We start from the raw sequence: 12,710 nt of genomic DNA on the forward strand, positions 1-12,710 counted from the left end.
TGCATATCCACGCACCACCCAATCCAACTTGTATGTAATGCTAGCTGGCCTTTGTGGCTCTTTATTATTATCTCTGATGTGGATGTGCTGAGCTCGCTTAAGCATGCCAGGAGCACAAAGTTGTAAGTTTCTTTTTTTGTTACATTTTAATTGATGTGTTTGGGAGATGGGGGTGAGCATGGCATAGCACACACGTGGAGGTCAGAGGGCAACATGCAGTAGTAAGTTCTTTCCTGCTACTGTGTGGGTCCCGGGTATCGGCAGGTGCTCCGGTTTGATGACAAGCACTCTTACCTTGGGACCATCTTGCCGACACCTTGTGGCATTTTCAAGAAGGAAACAATTTATGTGCAGTCATCAGGATGAGCATGGTCTTAGCAGCACAACCTTACTAACATGAATCATTTTTTTAAAAGGGAAGAAATCTTTCCATTTAATTATCTTATAAGAAAATACTGATTTGGTTTGAAGATTTTTTTTTTCTTGTAAAAAGACCCACACTTATAGCTTCTCTGTCTTTTTAAAGTCCTCACTTCTGCCTGTTCTCCATATCCTCAAAGATAAAAGGAAAATCAAACAAACAAAAGCAAAAGGCAGATTTTTTTTTCTATGTGCAATGTACTTAGAGCTGTTCACTGCAGTGCAGAACTTTTTACCTCTGGGTAGTGTGGCAAACAGACCCCTAACACTACTAAGTAGGAAGCTAGGAAATCTGCACGAGCTCTGACTGGATGGACAGGTAAGCACCAAAGGGGCCAGGAAAGGAAAGAGGCGTGTTATAGGAGGGTATTTCTTCAAAGAAACAAGTTCTGAAGCCAGATGTCATGGTACACGCCTGACATCCTAGTACTGGGGAGGCTGAGGTGAGAGGACGGTGCATTTCAAACCATCAAGGTGAAACTGTGCCTCAAGCAAAAGTCAATCAATAAATACACAACTGTAAGTCCCCTGCCTGGGGATGTAACTCATGGCCCTGTGGTCAGTGTTTAATCCTCAGCAGCACAACAAGGACATCTCCAATCTTGCCCTCAAAGAAAGAGTGGGTTTGTTAACTGGATAGATAATTAACTAGAGAAAGGACATTCAGAGGAGGCAGGACCATATTTAGAAATGCATCCATCACTACTGAACACTGAGCATCCCCGGAAGTCTTCCTGTAGGCTGTTCTTATGAACTGGCTAATTGATGGTGGGCTAGTTGGGATTCAGCTTTCTAGGTGCTCTTCTGTCAACTGTACAAAGCCCAGAATTTTCAGGTATATGCCCATGGGTCTTCTAGAATAGTTGTAATTTGGTGATTTTTATTTATTTATTTGTTTATTTATTTATTTAATTTGGTAAGTTTTTTAAGTATACCATTCAGTGTGAAGTTTCTATCTGATGTATGCCTTTGTGTCTGTTTTTACTAGGCAGGAGAACAGCATATCACTGGTAAAAGCGTATTGGAATGAACTCTTTACCCTTGGTCTTGCCCAGTGCTGGCAAGTGATGAACGTGGCAACTATATTAGCAACGTTTGTCAACTGTCTTCACAGTAGCCTTCAGCAAGGTAAAAGCACACCTTTATTTATTATGTTTTCATGGATATACAAGGAGTTGTGGCCAAAGTTAGAAATGGTGATGATTGTACTGCTGTTTTACCTTTTTTTATGGGTAATATTGACATTTGGTAAACACACTACTCATCCAAAATATTTTTTAAATTAGAAAGACACCATTAAGGCAGTGTATTTAAGTCTGAAAAGCTCAGAAGTCAACTTTTCATCACTAAAACATAACGCCTGAGGCTGGGTTATCAATCAGTGTCTCCAGGAGAGAACACATTTGATATGCCAAAGATTCCAAACTTGCTTCTAATGACCTGTCTCCCAAGAATGAGTCTAACTGTGAAGACGTTAATCCCCCTTATAAGGCTTGCATCCCAGTCCCACTGCTTTAGCAACCAGATTCCAACATGTATTCTGGCAGGGACCACCCACCACATTGTATGGGTACATAAACATCCATAGAGATTTGCCTGTAGGTAGAGAATGATCAAATACTTCTGCGCGTGTACCTCTCTCCCAATTCTAAAGCTATATTTTTTCCCTAATAACCCCTAGAGTCACATGATGAGCTGGTCTTGAATCAGTTCCCATGGACCTATTGTCTCATCTGAATAGAATGGGAACGTGTGGGCACAGTGGTACCAGGAAGAACTGGTCTAGGAAGGTGCAAGTTCAAGGCTATCATGGGCTAGAGAGCCAGATGTTTATGCAGACGTGGTCTCACTGTACACACCTGGCTGTCCTGGAGCATCATAGGTGTCACCTACCTCTGCCTCCTGAGCACTTAAGACATGGTGGTACATGCCACCAGGCCCGGCAGCCAAAAGCAGCTTTGAAAGAAGAGAGAACTGGAAAGTCATGGAGTCCTTACTTTTTTATTTATTTATTTTCTTCATGCTTCATCTGAGGAAGCAAAGAATAATTAACTTAAAAACATTTTGAAAATGGCTGAGCAATTAAAATTCTGCTGCCTTTAAGCTCAGAAATAATTTATACATTTTTAGTCCCTTAGCACATTCTATTTTTCATTGTTTTCCTTTGTTTTGTACTTTTGGTTAGTATTAGTTTTTTTTTCAAGAGAACGTGTCAGTGTCTTCTTGAGATTCCCTTGCCTTCAACACCCCACAACCCACCCCACATGCTGGCCAACAGGCATGCGCTAACTACTCATTACTCCAGGCATTCTCTCTCCTATGTCGCTCCCTTCGTCCCTCCCTCCCTCCCTTCTTTCTTTTCCTTGTTCATACAAGGGACAGAGTCTCACTTTGTAGTCCCCAGCTCACCTAGAACTCACTGTGTATCTTAGTCTTGTATTAAGCTATGCTCCTGCCTCAGCTTCCCAAAGTGCTGTGATTGGCGGTATGCACCACTGAAGGGCTGAGATCCCTCATAAACCTCGCCTATGGGAAAGCCCAGAAGGCAGAATCACACCCCCTTCTGACCCCTGGTCCTGAATCGTTCTACCTGCTTCTGTGTTCCACAGTACTCCTTTGGGAAAGCTGAGGTCCACGACACATTGGGGTGTGTTTTACACAGACCCCTGATAAATCAGTTATGTTTTTCTCAACTTTCCTTTGGTCTAAGCAATGTGTTTTGTTCCACTTTTGGTTTTTTTGTTTGTTTGTTTGTTTTTTTGGTTTTTTTTTGGGTTTTCGAGACAGGGTTTCTCTGTGTAGTCCTGACTGTCCTGGAACTCACTTTGTAGACCAGGCTGGCCTCGAACTCAGAAATCCGCCTGCCTCTGCCTCCCAAGTGCTGGGATTAAAGGCATGTGCCACCACGCCCGGCCACTTTTGTTTTTATTATACTAGAGTTTCTAATTTTTGAAACTGAAAAATTTTTTCTCATTTTTTCAAATGGTGTAAGCTTAAATAAAATCCTGTTATAAACATTTGAGTCTTTTGTACTTTGATTTTTTGTTTGTTTGTTTGATTGGTTTTGTTTTGTTTTGTTGTTATTGTTTGTTGTTCTTTGTTTCTTTTGAGTCAGAATCTCTTCTGGCCACAGATCCTTAAGTATCAAAAGATGACCTTGAACTGATGGTAGGACTAAAGGTGCACACCACTGCACCAGGCCTTTTGCAGTGCTAGGCATCAAATTAGGGCTTCCTAAATGCTAGATAATTGCTCTACCAGTTTGAGGGACAGCCTTGGCCCTCTTTGAACTTGGGCTGTGGTTTTTGTTTTTGCTTTTGTTTTTGTTTTTGCTTTTGTTTTTGTTTTTGTTTTTGTTTTTCCCAGACAGATTCCTCCGAGTCTAAAGGCGCACCCCAGACGGGAATGCTGGCTTTGGTTTCTACTTCCTTTTTCTTGAGGGAGCACTATCAGAAAGTTAGCTCTTAGCTTTGACCCTCTGGGCAGAGACTCTGAGTTTGAAGCTTCAGTCTGTAAAGAGGTTGATCACATCCCATACTGATGGCAAACCGAGAAATGAAGTGCGTGAGGAGGGTCAAACACTTCAGATGGCCATTGGAAGTATGCGTTTGTGTTTTAAAGATAAAATGTCCTCAGAAAGGAGAAAGTCGTTGATGGAGCACATCTTCAAGCTACAGGAGTTCTGCAACAGCATGGTTAAGCTCTGCATCGATGGGCATGAGTACGCCTACCTCAAGGCCATCGTCCTCTTCAGTCCCGGTACAGAAACACATCCTTACATTTCCTTCCTATTTAGTGAGACAGGGTCTCGGCCATGTAGCCCAGGCTCGACCTGCACTCTTAGCAGTCCTTCTGCTTCAGATAACCAATACAGATTACAGATATACACCACCATGCCCATGACTGGTGTGTCTCATTAATGTATTTGATGGTGTGGAAACATGGGTGCTCTCCTCCACTGCAGGTAGGAGTGCAGAATGGTGCAGTCGCCGGGGGGCAAGAGCTCAGCACCTGCTGAAAACATTAAACAAAAGGAGCCTAGGGAAACAGGGCAGTGGGTAAAGGACCTGCTGTGCAAGCACAGCCATGCTAGTACAAGGATCCGAGCTAGAAGAACTCCCAAGAACCACTGTAAAAAGCCAGGCACAGCAGCTCATACCTGCATCCCAGCACTGGGGGGTAAGAGTAGGCAGATCTCTGGAGCTCACTGGCCATCCAGCCTAGCCAAATCGACAAGCTCCATGAGAGACCCCATCTCAAAATGTGAAGGCAGAGAGGAAAGATGCCTGACAGCCACCTCTGGCCTCCACACACACATGCACACACCTGTAATAACAAGGACATATGCCACACACATACATACCCCAAAATTAAGCATATATTCAATTCCTATTGGTCTCAAAATACAAAATTATATGTGTACATAAAAATCTGGACGTGAATATTTGTGTTGGCACTAGTCATAGCCAAAACGTACATGCTAGGTAATTGTCCATCCAAAGAGTGATGGAAGCTGGGCTTGGTGGGATATGCCTTTAAGTACTTAGTACTGAAGCAAAATGACCAAGATTCAAGGATAACCTTTTCTACTAGCAAATCTGAGGCCAGCTTTGGTTAAATGAGACCCCGGCTCAAAACAACACCTAGGAAAGTAAAGCTGGTGGAATGGCTCGGCTCAGCCAGCGCTTGCTGCCAACCTTGGAACCTGAGTGCAAATCCCTTGGACCCACAAGGAAAAGGACGGACTCTTGTGAGACTCTGGCCTCCAGAAATGCACACGCACTGTGGTATATGTGCCTGCGTATGTACACACACAGAGAGAAGGCAGATGGGTGTAATATATATGTAATATATGCATACAATGGAATCATGTTAGCTCAAAATGTTGATATAAACTACGACAGGATGAAAACATGCTAACCAAAGACGCTACTCATATAGACACACATAATAATCCCATATAGGCAAATGTGAGGAAGAGTGTAAATTAGTCATTTGTAGAATCAGGGAGGTGGGGAGCTGGGACTGATTGCAACTGGTTACCAGATTGCTTTAGAGTCATAAAATGCCCCATAGTTACATTGTGATGAGTGTAAAACTCTGAAGATGCTAAAAATCATTTAATTCTGTACTTTAAATCTGGTGTTAAGAATATCAGATATCTGCACAGAGAATCAGTAGAGCACATAGGCTTGTATTATTTGAGTTCTTAGGTCCGTATCATTAGGCTCTATTAAAGCCAGAATGTAAGACCACTGTTGCTGTATCCAGGGTTTGTTACATTCTCAGGGTCAGATGGAAGCTGCAGACATGGCAAGATGGGCCTCTTGCTTTCCTTCCAGCGTCTAGTTTTCTGTCAGTAAAGGGGCCTCGAACTCCGGTTTGTGAATAGGGGAAATCCACAGTCCTTGAGGGTCTATGCCTCCACTCCATAGGTATTCTTTCTGTTCCTATATGTCCTAATAAAATTGTCCAAGCGAGCCTGCTTCTTCCTCTCAGTGGTGTGAGTAAGATAATTAAACCTTGTGTTCTATTGAGTGTTTCACACAAGCCCAGGGCTGGGACTCGGGAGAGGGCAGGCCATGTGCTTCACGTGAGCCAATAATCTGTATTTCTGTTTTTACTCATTTCCTTTATTTTCTTTGTGGCACTGGGGATCCAGCATAGGCCCTTATACAGGACAGGCAATAGCTCCACCAATGAGACACACTTGAGCCCACGTGTATATCCATTTGAGCATAACCAGTTTGCCGATTTTATTTTTCTTTGGGTAAAATTGAAAAGTTAAGCTATAAATTGATGGTATTACTTTAAATATTTCTACTCTGTGAACTATGACTATCAAAATGTTTTGTAGATTATGTCATGTTCCTTCATTATGATTCTCTGATAGAGATATAAAAGTGTTTGTAATTCTTAATTTCATAAATACTTTTAAAGTTGGCCGTATCTGGGTGGCTCCTTGACAAACACAACCTGCAAATATTTTATGGATTATGGGTGCTTTTAAATTTAGTCTTTTAGGTTATTTTATGTTGTTGAATGCAAAATGGGAAAGAAAGAAAAGAAGGAAAGAAAGAAAGAAAGAAAGAAAGAAAGAAAGAAAGAAAGAAAGAAAATAAATAAAAGAGAAAAGAAAAAGCTAAACAAAAACCATTACACTGCTTTTGAGAAAAAATATTAGTAGCACACAGTGGTCTGGTTTTTATTAGATGCTATAAGAGTTCCTTCTGGCTACAATACACTGTTGGTGTATTCAGCAAGCACTTATGGAATAAAGGAACAAAACACTGTATGTGGGGCATCTCTGTCAAATGAACTGTTTGATCCTCTGTCCTCTGTCTCCCTGTCCCATGAATTATTAAATGAGCACTCAGAACTGGAATACCTATATTCCTTTATATTATATTCCTTAGATCACCCAGGCCTGGAGAACATGGAGCTAATTGAGAGATTTCAGGAAAAGGCTTATGTGGAATTCCAAGATTATATCACCAGGACATATCCAGATGACACCTACAGGTACCTCCAAGCCACAACTATTCAGTGTGCAGTTCCCTGAAAAGATTTTGTGTTTGTTTTGAGAAGGGTTTCATGTAACGTACTTTGACCTTGAACTAACATACAGCTAAGGCTGGCCTTCAACCCCGATCGCCCTGCCTCTGCCTCCAGATTGCTAGGATTATATACATAGGCATGTGGCACCATGCCTGACCCAAAAGCTTTTTTAGTAAATCTACTCTCTATCAGTATTTTCCATGTTAAGAGTAATCTTGTGTTGTAGTTAACTGTGACCTTTAAAATGGGTAATGTTTCTAAAAGCCATAATGTGATGGTCGAAGCAGCTTCGTGTTAGAACTTGCCTAGTATGTGTGAGGTCCTGGGTGACCTCCTCAGCGCTCCCAGTGAAGAAGGTTCCAAGGCTGCAGGTTAGTGCTGACACACATACAAGGCTCTGGGTGTGCTCTCCCACCCAGAGGGGGGAAAACCAGCTGTTAGCAGGTGTCACCTGCAATACTTAATGAACACTCGCGCTAAATCAGTGGTTCTCAACCTGTGGGTCGCGGCCCCTTTGAGGGAGGAATGACTTTTTACAGGGTTCACATTATCAGATATCCTGCGCATCACATATTTACATTACAATTTATAATAGCTCAATTAACAAAGCAGAATTACAGTTATGAAGTAGCAATAAAATAATTTTATGGTTGGGGGTCACTTCAACATGTATGAAAAGGTTGCAGTGTTCAGAAGGCTGAGAGCCACTACTTTACATCGAGAGGGTGAGAAACTGTCTCAAGGATGCAGGATTGTCAGAGCCCAGCCTCACCCAGGCAGTTGAGTTGTAGATCCCAGCTTCTCAGATGAAATAATTGTATTCGTAAAAAGAGAGGGAAAATGATAAATTAAAACACTCTTAACTGTATATAATTAACTTTGAAATAATAGCTCGTGGTAATTCTTCCAAGTCCTTTCTTGCCAGTGTTCTTTGGGGTGGGAGAGAATTTTCCTTTCTTATTTTTATAAAAATAGCCACCCACGTCTGGAGGACAAACCACGTCAATCTGTGGTCAATCTCAGACAAAACACATGAAACAAGGAATCTGGAAATTATCCATGCGTTCTAGCTGGCATGCCATTATGAGTAGCAGATGTCGTGTCCTGGTCTCTTATTTTGCCACACCTTCCATTACATTACGCCTCTGCCTGGCACGTCCCTGCTGCACAGACTGCTGGTGTGTTCTGCACTGGCAGACTACCTCAGCTGTCAGATGCTCCTGAACTCAGCGTTTGTCTAACCGGTAACTCCTGCTTTCCTTTCCGACGGCCCAGAGCACAAGAGTAAGGATGCTTTCTCCATTTCTTACGTTCCTGCTTATTCAGAAGTCGGTCCCCTTGAACAGTGCTTTTTCATTTCATTTCCTCACAAGCTAATGGTCTACCTTTATGAACTTACTCCCAAACCTAGAATTGGACAGGAAGCAATCCTTCATCTTCACACCAGCTCTGTGAAAGGCCTGGAGGAAGTGACACAAGGGGCAGTTGAGTCACTGTTTGAGACCAATGGCCTTTTTCTCTATCCACGCTGGTTATAGTAGTATCAGTTATCTGTTACATCATTTCTAGGATTGTGTGTGTCTTTCTATGTCTGTGTCTCTTTCTCTGTGTCTAGGTATGTCTGGATCTGTTGTGTCTATATGTATCTCTGTGTCTGTTAGTGTGTCTATGGGTGTTTGGGTGTGTATGTGTCTTTATATGTCTGTGTCTCTGTATAGTTGTCTATGTATATCTGTGTGTCTAAGTGTATCTGCCTGTGCCTATGTGTGTGTAATCTACCCATATGTGTGTTTGTATCTGTGTCTGTGTGTCTATGTGCATGTCTGTGTCTATGTCTGTGATTTCAAAAGAAAAGAGTTTTTGAGCCTTCTGTGTTCTGATAATATAAAGCATTGTTCTTACCCTCTGAAATGAGTTGGGAAGCTGTTCTTGAGTGCACCTAACCTGTGGTTTAATACTATAGTCCCACGGTTCTTGCAGCCAGGCAGGGACTGTGTGGTGGGGCAGTTCAGAGCAAGGCTTTCCTGTGCAGAGGTCAGTATGCTGTAGATGGCAGCCCTGCCACTCTAAGCCTTGGCATTCCAAACTACTCGTCTTCGATTTTGAAACTTGGGTCTCTATTATTTCACATGGGTGCTTTGCATTCTGCTCGATCTCGTTTGACTTTGCCCGTCTCCTCTTCCTCTTTCAGGCTGTCTCGATTACTTCTCAGACTGCCCGCCTTGCGGCTGATGAACGCCACCATTACTGAGGAGTTGTTCTTCAAAGGTCTCATTGGCAACGTACGGATCGACAGTGTTATCCCACACATTTTAAAAATGGAGCCCGCAGATTATAACTCTCAAATAATTGGTCACAGCCTTTGAGAGCTGAGGTCACTCTGCTATGGACTAAGTTTACTGTTCCTTCTCGGGACACAAGAAACCAAATGGAACTGTTGCTTCCAGGGAGTCTGCGAATAGTAACTGTAAGAGTAACCAAAACTGAAAGTATTTTTCTTTTGGATTCCTTAAGAAGAAATTAAGCGACCAGGCAGGGGTCAGGAAATATACTACCCTGTCTGTCCTCTAGGGATGATTTAAAAATGGTACTGGGCTGCTTTTGGTGAGGATGACACCTAAGACTGTCTCCTCCTGACCATCTACACTAAGTTTTCTCATTCTATTTTATAAAACAAATAAACTAGTCTTTTCCCCCCTGAATTGTGTTCTCTTCCTGTTTAATTCCATTGAGCCAGTACAGTAATAATGAAATACCTAAGCAGAAATTTCTTACATCTTACTCATCCATAATCATTTTAGTTACAGGGCCAAAGTTATTCTGTGCTCACTTATATAATAATGATAATATTAGAGCTATAGGAAGTAAGAAATGAATATATATATATATACATATATATATATGCACATACACACACACACACATATATATACATATACATACATATATATATAGGCTTTTATAAACATCAAGCATATAACACTCTTTAGCAATATAACACTCTCGTTGCTGGCAATGAGACACAAGCCATTTGTATTTTCTTTCATAGTGTAGTAGATTATTAGTTATAAGCACTTTTATTCATTGCGGTAGCAAATTAGTCTTGAGAATAAGATGGGGATCCTGTTTTAAATTTGGGGGTTTACTGTGTTTTAAACATAGTACAGACTGCCCCCAGGATGTATTGGTATTTTAGAATGGATGGTAAAGCAGTTGCTTTTTTCATTCCACAGAAAGCATCCATCCTCTTCTCAGACGGCGTTCAGCTTGTTCGCCCTGCCCTGGCCTTTAGCCACTTTTATTGGGTCCTTTAAAAAAAAAAACTCACCCAGTTTGTTAAGTAATGCAATTATCAAAGCCAATATGGTTCCAAGGTGAGTTAAATAATTCAAGCAATTGATAATTCATAAAGGCAAAAGTCTCTGCACTGATTCTTTTCCCTGCAGAGCCGAGGAAGGTTGCTCTAACAACCTCAAGTTTCATTATTTGCTACAACCAAAGCATTTTAGACTCCTCAGTCTTCCACACCAATATGACAGGCATCAGTCGCTCTTTGTACTGATTTTATAATGGATTCCTTTAGTAAATCTGTTCATCTATTTGTTGATCTTCTCCTCCATCTCTCCTCTTCCCTTTCTTCTTTCTCCCTCTCTCCCTCCTTCTTTTCCACATCTCTGTTTTGTTTTCTTGAGACAGGATCTTGCTACCCAGCCCAGGCTGAACTCAAGTTTGCCGTTATCTTCCTGCCTCCGACTCCCCGTTGCTGGGATTATAGACATGCACCACACGCTGGTATTTATTTTTCAAACACAGAGATTTTATTGCAGCTAGAGTACATTCTTTATTATTAATAAAGAGTTTTGCTGAATTTTTCTATGAGGGGGTAGATTTTACTACTAATAGTAGTAACAAAAAGTTTAAAAGTGTAGTCTTGCAAATGTTACCAACTTACTAGGAGGGCTTTATTTCCTGTTTCATCCTGTCAACAGCTCTATTTATAAGAAGCTGCCAGGGAACACTGCATAAAGCATAAAATGCTCAAGCAGAAAGTCTCAGTAGGGTATGTGTAACCTGCATCCTAGCACATCTGTAGATGACGATGTCATATCACAGTGTCAAAATGTTGGCTCCTTTGATACCTTTATCATCTCAAGATAATAAGCCAAGGATTCACCAAAAAAAAAAAAAAAAGTGTCCTAATGGTTATTTCTTTGAGATATTTTTCCTGATGAAATTTGTAGTTACATTGGGAAGTCTTTTTAAAACTGTATTAAAATGTGACTTGCATTACAAATTTCTGTATCCTGTCAATGTATTTTATTTCAATGACCTATTTATTTGGTGATTGGATGCCCTCTGCGTCATAGGGCGTCCCAGTGGGAGAGCTTGTGCTTAATTAGGTTAGCATTTACAAGGCCCTAGGTTCAGCAGTAGAAGAGAGAAAAATCATATAAGCATTTTAAGAACAAAAATAATGGCGAGATGGCTTAGAGGGTCAGAGCACTTTCTGTGGAAATGCAGCGACCTGAGTTCAGTCTCTTTCCTTCGTGCTGCACACACACACATGGAGTTTAAGATTATATAAACAAAGAAAACCTGCATCTATTTGAATAAGTACATAAAGTATAGAGACTATGATTTAACCAGTTTATTGTTACATATGTGTAACAGTACATTTGCATGTACATATACATATAAAATCTAGTCAAGTCTAGGTAATAGTTGGGAAGGGAGGAGGAAGGTGCAAATGGGGAAGGATATAGAAGGCTCAAAACTATTGGCAGTATGTCAAGCATCAAGGTTTTGCGGTTAGCCACCCCAAACCTACCAGTTAGAAGTGTGCATTTTCACATGAATGTATAATACAGACAGAGGTGGTCAGGGACAACCTATCTCCATTCAGTCAGAACAGGGGTCTGGCAGAAATCATGGGTTTAAATCTCTGTAGTCACTGAGTATTAGTGGCTGTTAGCTGGGACTTGCAGTGGGACAGAATCTGGGCATGCCCAGAGTCTCTCTGTTCTGTTCCTTACTGCCTACTGGCTGTGTTCTAAGGGAAGAGCTGGAGGCCAATTTGCCTTCTATCCTGCTATCAGAAGTCTCCTGTGACTCCCCTGCATTCTAGTCATCAAAAAACATACATATTTTGAGGAATATGCAAAGACACACAGGGCTTGGAAACAATATACAAACAACGCAAAATATTTTAAAAATAAAATTAAGAATATTAGCTGCTCTTGCCAAGGACCTGGGTTTGATCCCAGCCTACCTTGCAAGCGTGAGAAAATAAGTTACATCTCAGAGCCCATGTAGAAAATGAGGGTATGGTGGCACCTTTGTAGACTCAGTTCCAGGGATGTGGAGGCAGGCGTATTCCCGAGGTTTGCAATCTGGCCAGCCTTGTCTACTTGACACTTAACTATTTTTAATCTTTAATTTTATTAATCCTAGTTTCTTCTTTCTTTTCTTTTCTTTTCTTTTCTTTTCTTTTCTTTTCTTTTCTTTTCTTTTTTTAATGGTTAGGGGTTTGCCAGTATTGTTTATTTATTTTATTATTTTGTAAAGCACTAACTCTGTGATGAAGTCCACATAGTGTCGTCTGTGCTTACACCTTGCAACAATAAAATAACAAATCCTTCAGGTATTTTACTTAATCTTATTCTTTGCAATTCTTCATTACTCATCTACCAGCACACCGACGCTTAATGAATTCAAAATCATACGCACTCTGT

General features: G+C 41.1%; 1 protein-coding gene across 1 annotated transcript in view; it reads left to right on the forward strand.

The window, feature by feature from the left end:
• Positions 1–9,680, forward strand: part of Nr2c1 (nuclear receptor subfamily 2 group C member 1) — a 49,565-nt gene extending 39,885 nt beyond the window's left edge. Inside the window, exons 11-14 of the mRNA XM_021173931.2 lie at positions 1,409–1,548; positions 4,042–4,179; positions 6,837–6,942; positions 9,170–9,680. Coding sequence (XP_021029590.1) covers positions 1,409–1,548; positions 4,042–4,179; positions 6,837–6,942; positions 9,170–9,344 — 559 coding nt within the window. The 3' untranslated portion in view covers positions 9,345–9,680. The remainder of the gene's footprint in view (positions 1–1,408; positions 1,549–4,041; positions 4,180–6,836; positions 6,943–9,169) is intronic.
• The last annotated feature ends 3,030 nt before the right edge of the window (positions 9,681–12,710 follow it).

This window comes from Mus caroli, unplaced genomic scaffold (assembly GCF_978045245.1).
Source record: "Mus caroli unplaced genomic scaffold, Mus_caroli_1 scaffold_9, whole genome shotgun sequence".
In the NCBI taxonomy this organism is placed as follows: domain Eukaryota; kingdom Metazoa; phylum Chordata; class Mammalia; order Rodentia; family Muridae; genus Mus; species Mus caroli.